Genomic DNA, 19,965 nt, shown 5'->3' with positions numbered 1-19,965 from the left:
TTTACGTCCCTTAGAGGCTCAGGAGATCGTGATTCGGGCGGAAGCGCGGGCTCCTCAAAGCGCGCCCCTTTCGCTCTCACGATATCTTGTTACGTCACAGCTCGTCGCCATCTTGGACCCTGGCTGAGTAATAAATTACCCCGCACTTTTAGCGCGGTCTTCTCTAAGACGTGCCTCGCTGGGAGTGTTCTTTGCCTCGCGTCCCCGTCGCAGCCGCGGTCGGCGGTTTCCGCGTGGCCCGGAGCGAGGGTAGGCCCCACGTAGCTTCTTTGCCCGGCTCCAAGATGGACGGCAGTGGGGACAGGGGAGGCCGCTCTGGGGGAGCACGTGGCGCGCCGCTGGCCTTTCCCGGGGCAGCTGGGATGGTGGCGGAGTCCTGAGGCCTCCTGCAGCCGTCCGGCAGGGAGGTTGGCGGAGGCGGGGCCGCGGCCACCCCTGAGAGGCACCCCGGCGGCGGCGGCGGCCCAGCTGCTTCTTTCCTCGCACAGCCAGACGGCTTCGCTCGAGGCCCGCGTCGCCATGGCCGCGGTTCCCGAGTTGCTGCAGCAGCAGGAGGAAGATCGCAGCAAGGTGAGGCCCTCCCTCCTCCAGGCTCCGGGGGAGGCTCGCCGGAACCCCGCACCCCTCCCTCACCCTTCGGGCGCTCGGGGGCTGCTGGCGCCGCCGTGAGTGCGGCCCCACCGAAAGGGAACCGGCGACGCGGGGCTGTTCCTGGTAGCCCGCCCCCGCCGTCCGGGCCCTCGCGCTCAGCTCGAGATCCCAGGACGCGTTCTTAGCGTTGGAAGTTCTTACAACTTTCCTTGTTGCTGTGAGGACTGGACTGAACGTGAATCCACCTGACGTGCAACAAACGGCAGTTGGTTTTGTTGCGTCCAAACCCCCGGTCCGCTCTTTGAGAAGACGTTTTGGCCCGAATACTGGGGAAATTCCACCAAGTCAGAAATCTGAAGCGTATTCTTTAAAACTTCACAAACACTAAATGCGTCACTGGGAGTGCTGTAATTGTTAGTAGGTGTTAAAATACTTGTTGAACTCAGGTTCTTAATTTTAAAACTTGAGTGTTTATGCAAATCATCCGCATGCGGCTTACATCTTGGGGTCTAAAAAGGGAACAAATGCAATAAATCCAGGTTTACTACATCTAATTAAAGATAAGAGACAAGCCTCTGCCCTTTTATTGGCCGCTTAGATTTGTTTAGCAATTCATAGAGGTTGGTATGAGCCACAGCGTTCTGTGCAGAATCAACAAAAGTTTTTCTGATAAAATGAATTAAAAATACAAAGCGCTCTCAAATTTAACACAAATGGCATCTTTAAAAAGGGGTATAGTGGCTGTATCAGTTCCTGAAGTGCATGCAGCTTCGTGCGTGAGGGTCGGGTCTTGGTGGTTTTTTTTTGAAAGCTGAAAGAAGTAAATTATTTATTTAATGAAAAACGAAAGTGGGAACTTGAGACTACGATCCTTTGTTGAATATTCCAAAGGTAGCTTTCTCAGTTAAGTTTAGGTGCTTAATAGGAATTTTGCCAGCAATTTGGTTTTTTTTTTCCTGATAATTACTGTTCCTGATCTGGAGTCGGCTTTGGACAGCTGTTTAAAAGGACTTAACGTCTTAAGCCGACCTTCCCATTGGTACAGCTGGCTTTTCAAATAAATTCCCCACCATTCAGATCCTCCAGCAAAATCAGGATTATGAAAGCTATTTTCTGACTCCTGTATTGAGTGGTTACAGGGAAGAATTACATAGAATTATTTTCCTCCTTATTTTGTTAAAATTACAGAAGTAAGGGAATAATAAAACTTAATAAACTGTTACTCTTACCCGTGGCTCCATCTTGCTTCCTGATCTCTGATACTAGTCCTCTGCAGTGGATCGAGTCTAGATGCTTTGTTGAAGAAAGTTCACCCTAAGGGAGTTTGGGACAGGTTTAAAATAACAGGAAGCAAACTCCTGTAACAGCTTTGTTAGTCAACTGAAATATTTTACATTTTACCAAAAATGTCCTAAGTTTAAGCTTTCTGATTATTTGTTTTGGAATTTCCATAAGTATAGGGGCTCATGGAAATGAGACCCACTAATAATGTAGGGAACAACTGATGAGGATTTGTGAATGTTCATGCAGTACCCTTTGGCTAGTTCAGCAAAACTGCAAGGAGTATTGGCTTATATCTGGTAGCCTGACACATTAGTCATGTGTGTTAGATGAAGGTGTGAGGATTTGTCTCCTTAACCCAAAAAGCAGTTTAGGGGAAGAGTTACATGATTTAACATGGTTTTTAATTAGTGCTCTGCTGATGGAAAAGATTTGTGTTTTAACGTTTAAATTGAGAAAAGTAGGGTTCTACCAAGTTTAGCCCTGAAAAAGTTAACAAAATTAAGTCCCAACCTTGTGATAAAGGACTGCATTCCCCCATCCATTTCCAGCAATCTCAGGTGACTGCTTTTTAGTGGATAGCAAGAAGTAATTGGAGGTTGTGCAGAACCTAGTTCTCGTAAAAATAATAGTTGCCCATCCCTTCATTTTGCACCTTTTAGGATCTCCAGGCTTTCCATTTGCTGAAATACCATTTAAAGAACTGTGCATGGTGCTGAGGTTACCACTCCGAGATCAGTGTGTGCCTTTCTATGGTGGTGAGTCTGTTCCATTAGTTTAGTGAACCTATGGCAAATGGAGCATGGGTCCTGATTGCCTCCTGGGTCGTTTTACAATTCTAAATTTCTAATGGACTGAAGTTAAGTTGAGAGCATAGAAAATGCATTGCAAGGTCTGGGTGATGGCACTTCCCCACTTGGTGCTATTAGGCCTGACCTGAACTTTCACTGGTGACACTGGGTGTGTCGCATGGATGGTGTCTCTTTTGAGAGCAAGTCATTGATACTGATGTTCATGTGGCTGCTCCTCTGGTTTGCAGATACATTTTTTTAACTGTTGGGGAAGTTGTCTTTAGGGACACTTAACTCCACCAACCAGGATGTGTCCCTACAGTTGACAGGAGTGTCCTACAGTTTGTGTTGGTGAAGGAACAATCCTGAACTTGTACCAGTACTGTAGCAAGTCCAAATTTACTGATTTTTGTGGACTGAAGTTTTCTGCTCTATTTAATACTGTTTTTTCTTTTTTAAACTTGGAACATATGATTTACCAAAGCTGTTCAAGCCTTAGTTCTGGGTCAGTAACTTGTACAGTGTCCTAAGATCCCATTTGTGAATACTACTTCATGTCATGATCCATTTAAATTTTTTTGGCTGTAGGAAGAAATGGCCAAGAGAGTGTATTAAAGAAATTTCTAGATTTTGAGATCTAAATTTCTCAATTGGCGTGAGACCTAGTGAGTAACATCTAATCTACAGCCTTAGTTTTAAGCCAAGAGGTCTCAGCCTGAGTACTGTTGACGTTTTGGGCTTGCTGGTTTGTTGTGGAGAATTGTCTTATGCGTTGTAGGGAGTTTGAGCAGTATTCCTGTCTTCTATTGTGTTACATTAGCTCTCTTCCTCCCAGGAGTGATGGTCAAAAGTGCAGGCAGACACAGTCAGTCAGATGTCCCTTGGTTGAGAATCAGGTTTAAACTTTTGTTTCTAAAGCAGTGATGGTTGTATAACAGAGGTTAACCTTCCTTTATTGTGCCAGTTTGTTTCAAGTTTTTTTGGATCTGATTGATAAATTCAGAGGAAATAACATGCTATATAGTACATAAGCACTGTTGACTATCTGGTAGAATGTTTTCCCCCCTATATTGAGCTTATTTAGAGATGCTAAAAAGGTAGTTTTCTTCAGTGGGTTCTGGGCAGTTGAGGGTTACAAAGGGACAGCTGTGTGTTTACTTTTTGTTGGAGTTGATTGCTCACCTTGGACAGTGGAAACTGAGGCTAGGCTGCCCATAGCACTTAGCAGTATTGTGGGCCAGAGCTAACTTGACTGAGATACACGGCTGGGTAGGACTGTTTAAAATCCTGCTTTTTAAACATTTTGTTTTCTGTTATCAGGGCCTAGAGCAAAATTTAGGAAGAATAGTTCTGTAGGTTAGTACCCTGAATGCCTCAAATAGCCAGTGATGAAAGGCATGTTAGGTAGTATTTAGAGAAACATTGTACAGTGAACCCAGTTATTTTGAGGAAAGTAATTCAGAGCTCTGTAAGTTCGGCTGTTTCTTTTTGAAATGAGATAGCTGTAGGACGTCTTGTCCCACATGTATGTGGCGGTCTTGTTAAATTAAGTTTCTTTGCATAATCTAGCTTTCCAAAGGGTTTCTTCATCTATGACACCTTTTCTGATTGATGTCACCTTTGAATTACTCTTAAAAGATGCCCTTTCCAAAAGAGGGACATGTAATTTGTCAGCCATTTCATACCCTGAAGGCAAGCATACACAGGGAGGAGTGTAAGTGCCGATTGGGATGTAGAGGAGGGACTGAACCTCAGTTTAGAAATTGAGTTGTTTGGCTTGATTCCTCTCCCCTTTCCGTTTACAGATTTGTAACTTTTTCAGGCACTGCTGTGTTGTCTGAAGAGGAAAGTAACTAGCTGTTTATGTTAACCTGTGTTAAGCATTTTGTATGTGAACAGGTTATCTTTACTTGTTTTTGAGGGCATTCTAGTCACCCTAAATGGCGAGGAATACAAATGCAGGTGCTGCAAGCGTCCTGTCTTCTGTGTGGTCTTTGGTGATGATGGATACTCATAGCTGGGGAGTGTTAAAATAAGGAATTGGAGTATTTACATCTGAATGATCTGGGGAATGTGTGGTGTCTCTGACTCACAGTGGGAAAGAAATTCATCCTGAGACAGGCAGCCTTTTCTTCATGCTGCTGCCATTTGTGTCGCAGACTTAAGAGGAACTAAGTCTCAGCTGAGACAGCTCTACCTGTGTTGCCGAGTCATGCTGGTGAAGGTAAATTTTATTCTCAGACCTATTTGTTTCACCTTGGATTGATCATAAAGTAAGACCATAAAGGTCAGACAGTGAATGTTTTAAATAACCCTCATCAACATGAGTAATGTGTAATACATCAGATTTATAGCGGATGTGGCTGTGGACTTTTGATATGTACCAGGGAACCTTTGGGAGGGAGCCTTGATGGGCTTGGGTGAAACCCATCAAGTGGGTGAAGATTTCATTTAGCTTTGAGTGAAAAAAATGAGGTTTTTAAAATTTATTGTAGCTGCTTCCTCTAGCAGTGTTGTTTTGAATCCCAGTAGAGTTTCTGTGCTAGGAGATAATCGTATAGTTGAAGCCTTTCACTTTGTGAACTCACTTGAAAATAATCCAGGTACCTAGTAATTAGGTGGATTTCTTGAAATGAATGTTATTTAAACTAATGATTGAGCTTAATCTCTCTTTCTGGTTCCAAGTAGGGATTTGAGTAGTTCATGGGCTTGCAGCCTTGTGAAATGATGATTTGGTTTATCCATTCGCTGAGTGCCTGCACTGACCTTCCTAGCTTCAGTTCCTGTTCTAGGAACTTGGGGCTTTGTAGCCTCCAAATGCCCTGCGGTCTGCGGTGTTCTACCACGGACAGTTGTGGATTGGTGGACTACCGGTAGGAATGGTTGGTGTCAGCAGGGTTGGGTCCCTCTGGGTCCCATCTCACCAAGATGAGTGGTGGAAATCTGATCACACTGCAGCCTTTTATTGTTTTTTAATTAAGCTTATGACTAACTTCCATAGCTATAATCTATGTTAGGAGATGTAGATCTTACAGAAGCCTTTGTTTCTGTTTTTGAGGACTAAGATGTTATACTGGCAGGCTTGATTTTTATTTATATATATATATATATATATATATATATATATATAGGAAGGGAAGAACCAGTTGGTCTATAGTTGTCATAACATTTAACCTTTATTTAATATTTGTTCCTCCTGTGGGTCCTGAATTAGAGATTCCAGGCTTCTGTGTTGTCCACATAGGTGCACTATGCCATAGGTGAGCCATTAAACCTCTTGAAGAGGGAGCTCTGCACATGGTGTTAAGTTCTGTACCAACATGAGTTGTAAGCAGGATTGGATCAAAGTGGTCCTCAGCATCCCAGAGCTCTGCAGAGTTGTCCTGCATTCAGTGTTAGGCGCCCCAGCTGGGGAGGCTATATGAGCAGGTAAGGAAATGCATAGGAATTCTTTATCAGTTTTCCCTCCATTTCAGACTTGTACTAAACGTTGAGATTTCTTGAAACGGTTAGAAATTTGCTATGTTTGTTTATACCTTAACTCTCTTCTCATGAAGATCATTATAAACCTTACTGTAAGAATTAATCTGGTAGGAAAGTATTACATTGGGAGTTGAAACCCTAAAACTTTGGGTATGTGATGCACTGGGTTTCTGTGGAAATTACAAAAAGGGCAGTTTTAAAACTTACATGCCATCTTTTGAGGGCAGTTACATTTAAAATTTGAGTCTTACCGGTGAACTAAGGGAACTGGGAAATGGAAAATTTTAATGTGGTTGGTTCTGAAGCCTGCCTTTCCCCACTGATTTAAACATCCATTCCAGGTGTTCTGACATCTGTGGCCCAAGTCAGAGACTCAAGGTGTTTGCCAGCAGGGCTGAGTGGTACTCTGGCTGCTCACTCAGGATAGGGGATAAAGGTGGGTGAATGGGGGAAAGCATATGGAGGAGTGCCTCCCATTCCTTAGGCCCTCCATCCTGGTCATTTATTTACCAAGTGCTGTGGCATGGGACTATGGTGTGTTATTGTTGACTAAGCAGAAGGAATGCTGAGCTTTGAATCACACTTGGTGCATCCGGAGTGAGGTTACAATGCTGACTGAGAAGCTTTAAACGTTTCACAACTTCTTACTCCTTGATGATTTATCTGTGGCAGTATGGGAAATTTACTTGTTGATGGGGCCACTGAGTTGATGATTGCCTGAATGCTCTGAATTTTGCCAGTGTCCTTTTTTCCAGACAGTTCTTTGAGGCCCAGATGCAGACTCTTGTTACATAGATTTTTTTGTCAAGACCGTCATGCCAGGACACGTGGTCAGATTCTAGTTCGATTTCCCTTGATTACGTGATAGGTTACCAAAAGTGGTTACCATTGGAGAAGCTTGGGTGCTTGTTACCCTTCTGCAGTGCAGTCTTTCAAAACCTCTAGTGGTTTTCATTACTCCTTTGTGTCCTCATTGCACTCTTAATACAAAAAAAAAAGTATTTCTATGCTGACTAGAAAGGAAGATAGTTATAAATAGTCTGGGCTATTACCTGTTTGGTTCGGAATATGGGAAAAGAGGTGAAATGAGATCATTGTTCAGTAGAACAAAAAGTTGCTGGGAGAGTCTGTTGTAGTTTTGACTTGTGCTTAAAAGAACCCCATTTACTAAGTAACATTCCCGTTGGGTATTCCAGCTCTAACTCCAAAGGTAATTCCATGTGGAGCTTGCAGGCTCACTGAGTTTGTTTTGTAGTGAGCTAAAATGGGATTGTTAACATGGTCAGAAACTGAGAGATGGCTAGAAACTAGGATTTGTGACTTTTGAAAATGAAATCTCAGGGAACATGGCAATTATTTAAATGCACCTTAGACCTGTGGGCTGCCCAGTATTTCCACCAGTGCCTATTGTGCCTTTTACACCTCAGACACTTCACTGTACTCTTGTACTGACTTTGACAGATACAGACGTAGGTGGGGTGATCAGTATTCCCTGCAGTTACATTTTAGTGTGAACTTTGAGGTCTTCTTGAACACTGTTTTGGCCAAGGGGTGAATTACCAGAAGGAAGGAAGTTTTTATCAGAAATAATGTCAGAGCCAGAGTCACAGTTGTGATGAAACATCCCTGACTTTGAAGCTTTATCTTTGTTTGCAGAGATCTCATAAGTGGGCATGTGAAAATTAAGCCAGACAAGCAAATATTTCATAGGAGTCATCAAGAATTCATTTGGAAGAAGTATTTAGGCTGAGAAGTTGGAGACTGTTGCTAAGTATATTGCAATCCTTCTAATTCCTGATGTTAAAATCAGGTTCTGGTGACAGAATTTACAGCTTACTGCTTAGAGGAAAGCCAGTGTTAAAGGGCTAATTCCGGTATTTGCAGTTAAAATTTTTTCTTAGTTGCAATGCTAACGGAAAAAGGGAAGTGCTGACAGCTAAGATAGAAAGGAGAGGGGGGACTCCAGGCATTTTTAGTAATAAATATATTTAATCTTTTTATACCTGATGGAACCAGTTTTTCTAGTTTCTGAAGTAAAGTTCATCAGTCCTTGGTTTTGAACTTGTTATTTTGTAGAAAAGAATCCAAAGGGAAATTTAGAGGGAAGTACCTCGGTGTTCCCTGTTTTCTCATCCGTTTAGCTCTAGTCTTCATTTGGCATTCTTGTGTTCAGTGAGTGTTAGGACAAGTTTATTTTTTGATCTTATAGTTTAAGAGGAGGCGGACATGAGATGGTTAGTCCATGGAGCCTCTTATGACTTGTGTCAGATCTTTATCTTGTCTGTTTTAAGAATTAGGAATGCATCATATTTAAAATCAGTAGTGAAGCCAATTTAACTACTTTAGCCTAACAGGCCACTTCTTCCAGAAATTCTTTTTAAACTGGCAAAAATGGAGTTAGGTATTATTTTTCCTCTGAATTTCCAACTCTTAGCCACTTTTGCTTCCAGGGCAGTGTTCATACTTGTCCCTTACGTGTATCTGCAGTGGGATTCTCCTAATTAAGGAATTGTTTTTAAAATTCACCTTTTGTGTCTAGATTTCTCATTTTTTTTGAAACAGTCCCTCAGTGGAATTAGGTCCACTGTTGAGCTGGATTTCTCTTATCTTCCCACCCAGGATCCTATCCCACTTAACTGTTTGCTGTGTCTTCCCTCTATTTTCCCCACTCTTCAGATAAATGTCTGATCTGTTTAATGCCTTGGAGTGTTCTTGTAATTTGGGCATTTGTGTAAGAAGTTCAAGACTTCATTTTCTTCAATTCACTCCTCTCAGTACAGTTCTTTGTATTTGAGTAAGTGAATTTTTCATGTAGGCATAAAAAATGTGGCATTAGAATAATATAGTTGCTTTGTTCAGATTACAAGAATAATTTGGATCCACCCTGCATTTAAGAGCCGGTTTCCCCACAGGTTCAAATAAACAAGAGGTATCTCAACTGACTTTGTTCTAAATGATCTTATTATAGATTGCTTTTGAATTACTAGCTTCTACTTTAAAGTGACTTTGAGACTAATAGCCAAAAATGTGTTTCAGCTGAGATCTGTATCTGTGGACCTGAATGTTGATCCCTCGCTTCAGATTGACATACCTGATGCACTCAGTGAGAGAGATAAAGTCAAATTTACAGTACACACCAAGGTGAGTGACAGAATGACGTTAGTAATGAAGACATTGCTAGATTGCAGCCCGGTCATTCACTGTGTTTGTGAGATGAGACTGCCTGGACTGAGATGGTTGCTGTCTTGTCTGCAGTGTACCATTGCTGCTGGGTGGGAACCTCCCTCATTCTGCTTGTTGTAGTGAACATCAGATAAGTGCTCTTCAGCATTTCCCCTGGGGTGGAGCCCGACGGCTGTGGGCATTGCTGCTGTCTGGCATGGCTTGTGCTCCCTGAAGCACACCAGGCAAAGTGATAATAGGTGAAGCCACCTACCTAACACAGCTCAAATCTTCCTCGTTGTTTGACATGTGTGAGAAGTGCTTGCTTTTTCCCATGTTTACTGAGCTGTTGGCTTTCACCCCACCTGTTTCTTGTGATTTGAGACTTCTTCCTCCACATTTTAATTTTAACAAAAGAATTATACCATTGTGAAATATGTAGAAAAAAATGTAATTTCTCAAAATCAGTTCCTTTGGGAATATTTTCAGCCTTTCTCCTTCGTACTAGTTAAAGTATATCAAATGCTTATCTTATGTCAGACAGAAAAGGATTTAATTTATGTGGTTTTCTCTTTACAAAATCTTCACAAAAATCTTGTGATGGTGTTCCATGACCTCCATTTTACAGGTAAGGAAACTGAGGCACAGGTTTGAATAAAGTAAATAGCTGAGGCACAGCTTGAATTAGACAGCTTGATGCTGCAGCTCTTGGCATATGCCGTCTTCAGCACCCACACATGCTGTCTGTAAGGTCCTCTCCCACGTGCTTTTCTCTTAACACCTTGTGGCTTGATTAGGATGTCTCAGGTACATGAATATACCTGCCTGAGTTGACCTGAAAGGTAGAGTATGTGAAAAGAACCCCCTGAGGAGCATGGTGGGTCTTAGCTGTGACTTGTGGTGGCGGGGAGCCCATGTATTGTTGCTTTGTTCTTGACAGGATCTCACTGTGATACTTTATTGTGCAGAATTCTCCCATAGTGCAGCCCAGGACACTTAAACCACTATCTATAAGTGGTGGCTGCCAGTTTAACTTCTCACTGCTTTCTTTACAGACCACATTGCCCACATTTCAGAGCCCGGAGTTTTCTGTTACACGGCAACATGAAGACTTTGTGTGGCTACATGACACTCTTATTGAAAATATAGACTATGCTGGGCTTATTGTAAGTGCATTTTGGAAAATCAAATAATTCCTGAAGCCAGTTTCTTCTGTCTTTTGTTTAAAGAGACTTTTACGCACTTTTATGAAACCTGTCTGATTCATGTGCCAGTTAAGAGTATATGCTGCTACTGGTAAAGGCTAAAATGTATGAGAATAGTATTGTAGCTCTGAGACAAAGCATATTTATTGTCTTCTGATGTGTACAATAAATATAAGAGGGCAAACAGTTTAATGATTTCAGTGTTATCCACCCTTGGATTTGGTATTTAATGTCTTCTTTGAGGCATCAAGTAAAACTGATAGATGGGAAAACCTCAGTATTGATGGTATGCAATGGATTTCTCAAGTTTTGCAGTCTCTGCTCAAGGAGCAAAGGAGGCAGTTGTCTTTATGCTCAGCCCTTGAGAGTTAATGCATGACTGCAGGAAAGGACATAACTTGATTTTAAAAGAATTTTGTCCTGTGAACAAACTGAAAGAATATAACCAAATAATTTAACAAAGTTAGTTCTGAATCTTGTGTCTAAGAATGCCCATTGAAAATTAGAATCTTTTGACTTTTCTGTGGAATTAAATTTTTTTTGAAGTTTAGAGACAAGAGTTGATACTTTATCCATTTCATTTTAGTGTCAATTGAAATATATAAATTTTAAATTCTTCTGACACTGAAGCAGAAGAAATGCTATTGTACCCTGCCAGTCGACTGTAATGGATAAACTGAACAAATGATTTCAAAGGGAGGGCACTTTTTTGAGTGCCCAAAAGGAGTAAGATAAGGTTAAGAGAAAAATGGAGGTTGACATTTAGGTAGCTCCACTGGGCTCATTGCTTCCTGTGTGCAGGCAATGACTAGGACGTTACTGCTGGGACAAGAGTGCTCACGAGTTACCTGTGTCTGTTAGATTCCACCTTCTCCTACAAAGCCTGACTTTGATGGACCTCGAGAGAAGATGCAGAAACTGGGAGAGGGTGAAGGGTCTATGACCAAAGAAGAATTTGCTAAGATGAAGCAAGAGCTGGAAGCGTAAGTGAATTTTCTTGATGGGGTTCTGTAAGTCTAGCAGTTAATTAGTGGCCTAGTGCAGTCTTCTAAAACTACGTTTAATAGTGTGGGGCATGGTCTTTGTACTTGAGATGTTGGTTCCCTAGAGGCCACTGACACTGGATGGAGCCATTGTTTTCCCCTGTGTAGGTCATATTTGTCAATGGAATGATGCAGGTCTGGCATAGTAAAGAAGTAAACCTTTGTGTCTTATATATAAATGATTCTTCATGCTGCTGATAAATATACAAAACTTTCTTCCCTAAAGTTTGGATACTTGAAATATAGTTGAAACTAGATTGCAGTGAATGCTGTTACAGACACATTCTAAATGATCACATTGCTGGTTTTTAAGAAATCCAGGTCTGCAGGAAGTATATTTTAATCTGGTCTTATTTATTATTTCAAACAAAAATGAATTACTCTAAATTGTAGTTGGAGGTGTTAATTTTTTTTAAATTAAACCATCCTTGTCCTTTTTGTCTTGTCACCCTCCCCTCTTCCACTATCAGCATATTGGAATTCAGGTGCCCAGTACAGCAGTTCTCTTCAGTGCTCTGCCCCAAGCCCCTTTTATCTGGGGCCAGTATGCACTTGGGTGCCTGTCACGACCATCTCTGAGGATGAAGCACACAGAACAGACTCAAGTGTCTGCTATTGGGAAGTTGATGACACCACTTCCCCCTTCCTTGGTTCATTACAGTTTCCAAAACTGCCTTATTACCTAATTAGATAAAAAGTTACACCAGAGTGTTCTGGTTTGGTGCAGATACTTAGTGGCATGAACAGAGCATGAGCAGGGAGCAGTATTGGTCAGGCAGTTGAGTGAAGCCAACTGAAGGCCTATGTGTTTCTCTTTCAGTGAGTATCTTGCTGTTTTTAAGAAGACCGTGTCCTCCCATGAAGTCTTCCTTCAGAGGCTTTCTTCCCACCCTGTTCTCAGTAAAGATCGCAACTTTCATGTTTTCCTCGAGTATGATCAGGATGTAAGGCATTTTTATTCCCTTGATCCAGTTTTATTCTATTCCATGATTCAGTTAAAATTTATAAGACCAAATTTTAAAAATACACATGATATATTTTCTAAAAAATTGACTCTTAAAAAGTTCTTAATTTCTTACCAACACAATGGAAACCTTTTAGATGTGACTTTCCCCTCCTGCTTGGATCCATTGTGTGAGCTGTTTTTATAAATCACTGTCTTCTAAAGGCTGATCTTCTCCCTCAATTGAATTTGAAACTGAAACCAGTTTCTTCTATCTTTTGCTTAAAGAGACTTTTACGCACTTTTGTGAGACCTGTCTGATTCATGTACCAGTTAAGAGTATATGCTGTTACTGGTTAAGTCTAAAATGTATGAGAATAGTATTGTAGCTCTGAGACAAAGCATATTGTCTTCTGATCTGTACAATATATATAAGAGGGCAAACAGTTTAAGGATTTAAGTGTTATGCACCCTTGAATTTGGTATTTTTCTAATGTTTGAGGCATCAAGTAAAATTGATAGATGGAAAAACCTCAGTATTGATGGTATGCAGTAGATTTCTCAAATGTTGCAGTCTCTGCTCAAGGAGCAAACAAACTGAAGTCCATCAGCGTTTGTTTTCTTCCTGGCTTCCTTGTTGAAAGAGACTTGTATGCCTTTAAAAAAAAAAGTATGCACACATTGTTTCTTCTTAAGAGATTTCCTCAGTGTCACCTTACCACTGAGATTTAATAAACATAGGAAAACAACAATAATTCTACCAAGGATTAAAAAGCACTTAAGATTTGATGCCTATATAGCTTTTCAAAATCTTTCTGAAGTCACACTTGTAGAATTACGGCCTGTGTTTATATTTTAGATGTGGAGATGAAATTAGAGGTGTATTATGTGTGTGTCTTTACTAGTAGCAGCATTACTTGGAGTGTATACAGGACTTTTAAAGAACCTAGAAAAATGTATATATCATAAATTATTTTTTTGGAATTCTTTCTTCAGCTAAGTGTTAGGAGGAAAAATACCAAAGAGATGTTTGGTGGCTTTTTCAAAAGTGTAGTGAAAAGTGCTGATGAAGTCCTTTTTTCTGGAGTTAAGGTAGGTGGCTTTTAGTTGTATTAGAAAGTTCTTGATTTTTGTGTGATTAAGCGATCTTTTATTTCTTAAGACATATTTGTGAAACAAATGGTATTAACTTCTCAGAAATGTAAATAAACTTCTCAAATTTTAGATATTTTCATCTATTCATTGTATGTTCACTTACTTTCTCCAAATACCCAGTTCTGCCCTAGGAGGAGTAACAAGTGTCTTCCTTCCCACACTTAATTCTTCATTTTCTCCTTTTTCTCTAAGGAGAAAGGCTACTCAATTATTTTTTAATAAGATAAGTTGCAAGATCAGTATGCCATGCTGTTCTTCAGAACCACACTGTCCCTTTTGGTAGCCCCGGCCACATATGGCTGTTAAGTACCTGCTATGTAGTTAGCTGGTATAATTAAGGAACCACATAGTTTGTTCACATACTGCATTTCAAGGACTTGATGTGAAGGAAAAAAAACAGTTCTGTTATTTGGATATAATGAATTAAGGAAATACTAAGAGTAATGCCACCTGTTTTTTTTATAAAGTGGCTACTAGAAAATCCTTAAATGGCACATGTGGCTTGCATATTTGTACTGGACAGTGTTGTTCTAGAAAATCAAATTACTGTACAAGTCTCGTAACCCTTAGAGGTATTACTTATTTCTTGACTCCTCAGCTCCCTCCATTTTTTAGCCCAGTTTCCTTAACAGTGTCTGCCTTTGCCACCTGAAGGCTTGAGTGAGGAGCCCAGAATGAAGATGCTGAGCAGGGAGGGCAGTGTCAAAAACTGGGATACTCTTGGACTATTTGTTTGGCACAGTCCAAGGAGGATGGGACTGCCCTGTACCCACGGTGCTATGGGATGTTTGGTGTCCCTGCTCAGTGCCCACCAGATGCCATATACTTTCCATTCTGGAACCAACCAAATTTCATCCCTCTGCCCCCAGATACAACATGTGGTTGCAGGTACCCAAGAGTAGGTAACAACCCACCAGGCAGAATCATGGCGGATCTTACTTAGAGCATTGCTTATATGGCTCTTTAAAATGGTTCCCTCTGTTGACATTTTCTGACTGCACTTGATTTTTGCTAATCTTGAGTATGAAACAGTATCTTGTCAATTTATATTTCTCTAGTCCGTAGAGGTTAAATTCTTATGCAAGAACTTACTGTTTCTTCTAACACAAAATATGTATTCATATTCTTAAAAGTGTTGCTTCTTAAATTTCTTTCTTTTCTCCTAGGAGGTAGATGACTTCTTTGAGCAAGAGAGGAATTTCCTCATTAACTATTACAATAGGATCAAGGATTCATGTGGGAAAGCTGACAAAATGACCCGGTCCCACAAAAGTAAATACCACTCACCTATTAGCCACTTAGCTTTGCAGATCTGCCAGCTCTGTTCACACAGAAAGGGCTGTCTTTGTTCCTGTAGGTGTCGCAGATGACTACATCCACACTGCAGCCTGCTTGCACAGCCTGGCTTTAGAGGAGCCTACGGTTATCAAAAAGTAAGTTTTAGTTGGAAAAGCATTTTCCCTAATCCCCTAACCAGACGCTACCTCATGGTAGAACTGAAAGTATAATGAGTGATGACTCTATAGACTTCTGCTCTACAAGCTTGTCATAGGTGATGGTCTAACGCACGTATCTCTCACACCCCTGGAACACGGGTACTTCTGTACCAGATGTGGCAGCTGTTGCAAGTCAGAGCTTTTCTTACTTACTGTCACACTCTCCGTTTCTTGGTGATTTTAATTTTGGAATGATCTTGGAGTGGTTTGCCTTGTGTGTTCTCTGGCAGATGGTGCTTGCCCCTTCACACGGCTGCCCTGGGCTACCTTGACACTTGGTTGTGATGGGCACAAGGATAATGTAATACCCCCAGTCTGATGTCTTCAACTTTTTTTTTTTTATGTGAATTGTTTTAGTTTCTCCACCTGGGCATTTTTGGTGTGAGACAGTACAGTAATCTACTTAACACCTAGGCTTGGTATAACAGGTGGTAGTGTATCTGATTTGAACATGGAAGTCATGCTAACACAGAACTGTGAAGAAATAGCGTGGTTTTGGCTTTGGGATGCCCCTTGTGGTGGCTCATTAGAAACTTATCTTGGTTAACACACAGCTTTGGCATTGGGCAAAAACTGTGTTGGAGACACAGGTTTTCTGTGGCAAGATGGCCAAAGGGGCACCAAGAGAGGCTGGTGTCCATGATTGCGGCACTGTGAACCTCTCAGTTTGTAGCCATCTTCACTAGATTGGGCCAGTTGTGATGAGAGCACTACTTTGGTCAGAGTAAAGCACCAAGACTGCACTCCTGAATTTACCCATTCGTGTCTTAGAATATTGATACAAACATAATTTTGATACATGATTTAAGACCTTAGAGCAAAATCATGTGTATATTTTCAGGTACCTATTGAAGGTCGCTGAACTGTTTGAAAAACTTAGGGTAAGGATTTTTATGTCGATCTTCATAATTTGTATTTTATGATCTGTAGATTTCTGCTTAGATGGTGATGACCTTCACTTTTATTATTATAGAAAGTAGAGAGTCGTGTCTCCTCAGATGAAGATTTAAAGCTGACAGAGCTCCTCCGATACTACATGCTCAACATAGAGGCTGCTAAGGTAAGACAGGAATTTAACTCATTAGAGTATAGCAAGACCACCTTGACAAGACCAAGAAATCTGATGTTGGAAATGTTTTCTTTTTGTTAAAAATGGAGGAAAATAGGCAACTATCGGAGTTGTCTGTGTAAGTCATGTCAGCATAACTAAAAAAAAAGTAGACTGAAGAAAGCTTGAATTACCAAAAATCTGAGTTTGGGAATAGCAGAAGAATTGTAGTTCAGGACATGCATGCTATAGCAAGATACAGGGAGAGTTCATTGAGAGTTTGGGCTGGGTGTGTTTAGGGCAAGGAGTGTAAAGGGGGTTGTCAAGCCAGAGTCTAAGCAGTAAGTTCCTTTGCAGGGATGCTTGTTCATAGTGGGAAGCGCATTGGTGTGTGTGCACTAGTCAGGACATGTGTCTCAGTTTTCTGTAAATCGGGTATTTACGGGAAATTAGTCTCTCAGTTAAAAGTTCTCTTCTGAGGGCACATTCATGAGAGTCTCTCTTTTCACATCCTCTGGTGCTATTTTAGGTCTTTTCACATTGACGAGCCTTTTTTATGGCTTTCTATCCTTAGTTTGTGTCCCTTGAGAGCTGTAGAGGTGATGTCCAGTAGGCAGGCAATTTGGGGGGTTATTATAGATTTTTGGATATGGAACATAACACATGTCACAAAGGGCCATTTCTGAGGCAAAAAAGGTTTTGGGATTTGTTAGTTTTCATTGAATTGTAGTTGTCCAGTAGCCTTTGAGACATAAAAAGTGTTACTTACCAAAAGCAAGACGGAGAAGTAAGCAGAATGACCTTTGGGGATGACTTTCATTCTTCTGTCTACACTGTCCTGAACTAAAATGTTTAAATTATATTTTATATAAAATACACTAAATCGGGCAACATAAAATTAGATACAGAAAATATATAATGAGAAGTGTCAACAAGAAGTAGAAATTATTTTCCTCATAGTTGATCTTAACTAAAATAACATTTGGATGTGTTTTCTTAGTCTTTGGTTATATTTTTTTTACATATGTCAGACTGTATCTTTTATAGTATGTCTTCTGCTTTAATGGATTTAAAGCTGATTAACACTTAGGTTTTTTGAGTATATATCAAAAAAGGTAATTGGAGACCTCATGCATCTGTCACACCTGTATCATGACTTCCCCATTCTAGATCCAGAAGTAACTTCTGCTTTGCCATAAGGCTGCAGACTCTATTCCCGCAGGATCCTTAGGGTAGATCCCTAAGGTGGGATTTATAGGATGAGGTTATTGGAGTGTTTCTCACTCTGCCTTGCTATCCATCACTTGACTCACTCAGCAGGACCTGTGTGTTGTTCAGTGCACAGTGGTTACTTTTCTGAAATTAAATTCCGTTATTGAATCAACTAGAAAAATTGTGTTGGGGGTTTTCCTTGTAATCTACATAAAGAATTCTGAAAAAGCTCTCAATAAAGCCCTAGGAGTTGCTATTCCCAAGCTAATCTTGAGATTAAAAATAACAACGTAGATGTAGATTGGGTTCTTGCCATGTAGCATATCAGTGCATCAGCACCTCAGTACTTGGGCTGTTTTTTAGTGCACTTCAGATATTTACTCTCCCTGTTTTGTTCTATAGAGATTTTTCAGGATAGACACCATGTCATCTGTTGATTTTCTTTTCAGGATCTCTTATACAGACGCACCAAAGCACTCACGGACTATGAGAACTCAAACAAAGCCCTGGATAAGGCCCGGTTGAAAAGCAGGGATGTCAAGGTGGCTGAGGCGCAACAGCAGGAATGCTGCCAGAAGTTTGAACAGCTTTCTGAATCTGCAAAAGAAGGTTGAGCAGGGCCAGTCCTTCCTTTCTGTTTTGTATTTGGCAATAATTTCAGCAGAGTTGTACAGATAGTGCAGAGAACCCCCTCACATCCCTTACTCGGCAGCCCCTTGCTGTTTGGTCTACCCTTCTATGTTCTCACTTGCACATGCCTGCATCCCATGTGCTTTATAAACACATGGGGTTTTTTCTTTTTTTGGTAAACCTTTTGAGGTTAGGTTGTATATAGCATGCTCCTTTTATTTTAAAAATTTGGCTGTGTATTTCTATTAATGTCCCTATAGTTAACCTGCTACCGTTGGTAACTTTGCATTGGTAATCTGGGAAACAATACCATACAAGCTTCTGCTTTTGTTCTTGCTTTGGTGCTTGTCTCAATATCCTTCAGTCAAATGTTGCATTCACTTATTATAGGTCTTCAGTCTCCTTTAATTTGGAGGGAATTCTCAACTTTCCAAGACGTTTTTGAAGACCATGGTCTCTTCTTTTTTTATTTTTTATTTTCTTATTTTGGTATCATTAATCTATAATTACATGAAGAGCATTATGTTTACTAGGCTCCCCCCCTCACCAAGTCCCCCCCACATACCCCCTCACAGTCACTGTCCATCTGCGTAGTAAGATGCTGTAAAATCACTACTTCTCTGTGTTGCACAGCCCTCCCCGTGCACCCCCCACCATTATACATGCTAATCGTAATGCCCTCTTTCTTTTTCCCCACCCTTATCCCTCCCTTCCAACCCATCCTCCCCAATCCCTTTCCCTTTGGTAACTGTTAGTCCATTCTTGGGTTCTGTGAGTCTGCTGCTGTTTTGTTCCTTCAGCTTTCCTTTGTTCTTATACTCCACAGATGAGGGAAATCATTTGGTACTTGTCTTTCTCTGCCTGGCTTATTTCACTGAGCATAAAACCCTCTAGCTCCATCCATGTTGTTGCGAATGGTAGGATCTGTTTTTTTCTTATGGCTGAGTAATATTCCATTGTGTATATGTACCACATCTTCTTTATCCATTCGTCTACTGATGAACATTTAGGTTGCTTCCATACCTTGGCTATTGTAAATAGTGCAGCAATAAACATAGGGGTGCATCTGTCTTTTTCAAACTGGGCTGTTGCATTCTTAGGGTAAATTCCTAGGAGTGGAATTCCTGGGTCAAATGGTATTTCTGTATAGTTTTTTGAGGAACTTCCGTACTGTTGTCCACAATGGTTGAATTAATTTACATTCCCACCAGCAGTATACGAGGTTCCCCTTTCTCCACAACCTCACCAACATTTGTTCTTGTTTGTCTTTTCGATGATGGCGATCCTTACTGGTGTGAGGTGATATCTCATTGTGGTTTTAATTTGCATTTCTCTGATGACTAGTGATGTGGTGCATCTTTTCATGTGTCTGTTGGCCATCTGAATTTCTTTGGAGAACTGTCTGTTCAGCTCCTCTGCCCATTTTTTAATGGGATTATTGGCTTTTTGTTTGTTGAGGTGTGTGAGCTCTTTATATATTTTGGATGTCAATCCTTTATCGGATCTGACATTTATGAATTATTCTCCCATACTGTAGGATACCTTTTTGTTCTATTGATGGTGTCCTTTGCTGTACAGAAGCTTTTTAGCTTGATATAGTCCCACTTGTTCATTTTTGCCTTTGTTTCCCTTGCCGGGGAGATATGTTCATGAAGTCACTCATGTTTATGTCTATGAGATTTTTGCCTGTGTTTTTTTCTAAGAGTTTTATGGTTTCATGACTTACATTCAGGTCTTTGATCTATTTGGAGTATACTTTTGTGTATGGGGTTAGACAGTGATCCAGTTTTATTCTCTTACATGTAGCTGTCCAGTTTTGCCAGCACCATCTGTTAGAGAGACTGTCATTTCCCCATTGTATGTCCATGGGCTCCTTTATTGTATATTAATTGGTCATATATGTTTGGGTTAATGTCTGAAGTCTC

The 19,965-nt window shown here is 40.7% G+C and overlaps 1 protein-coding gene and 1 non-coding gene across 4 annotated transcripts in view; both read left to right on the top strand.

The window, feature by feature from the left end:
• The first annotated feature begins 108 nt into the window (after positions 1 to 108).
• The window catches only part of SNX5 (sorting nexin 5), a 28,657-nt gene continuing 8,800 nt past the window's right edge, over positions 109 to 19,965 (top strand). The window contains exons 1-12 of one of the 3 annotated variants that reach the window (XM_037022411.2): positions 109 to 249; positions 489 to 570; positions 9,183 to 9,287; positions 10,364 to 10,474; positions 11,375 to 11,496; positions 12,377 to 12,500; positions 13,496 to 13,591; positions 14,821 to 14,926; positions 15,012 to 15,087; positions 15,992 to 16,031; positions 16,124 to 16,210; positions 17,860 to 18,019. In XM_037022411.2, coding sequence (XP_036878306.1) covers positions 520 to 570; positions 9,183 to 9,287; positions 10,364 to 10,474; positions 11,375 to 11,496; positions 12,377 to 12,500; positions 13,496 to 13,591; positions 14,821 to 14,926; positions 15,012 to 15,087; positions 15,992 to 16,031; positions 16,124 to 16,210; positions 17,860 to 18,019 — 1,078 coding nt within the window. In that variant the 5' untranslated portion in view covers positions 109 to 249; positions 489 to 519. Of the gene's footprint in view, positions 250 to 343; positions 571 to 2,534; positions 2,631 to 9,182; positions 9,288 to 10,363; positions 10,475 to 11,374; positions 11,497 to 12,376; positions 12,501 to 13,495; positions 13,592 to 14,820; positions 14,927 to 15,011; positions 15,088 to 15,991; positions 16,032 to 16,123; positions 16,211 to 17,859; positions 18,020 to 19,965 lie in introns of those variants that run through there. The other 2 variants (XM_037022412.2, XM_037022410.2) reach the window with 2 other exon arrangements.
• LOC118973184 (small nucleolar RNA SNORD17) lies at positions 5,383 to 5,614 on the top strand. The gene has a single exon (XR_005062421.1). It is a non-coding gene; the product is annotated as a small nucleolar RNA SNORD17 (small nucleolar RNA).

Source organism: Manis javanica, chromosome 5, assembly GCF_040802235.1.
Source record: "Manis javanica isolate MJ-LG chromosome 5, MJ_LKY, whole genome shotgun sequence".
Lineage (NCBI taxonomy): Eukaryota > Metazoa > Chordata > Mammalia > Pholidota > Manidae > Manis > Manis javanica.
The sequence above is the reverse complement of the archived record's forward strand: the minus strand, read 5'-3'. Positions and strand labels throughout refer to the sequence as shown.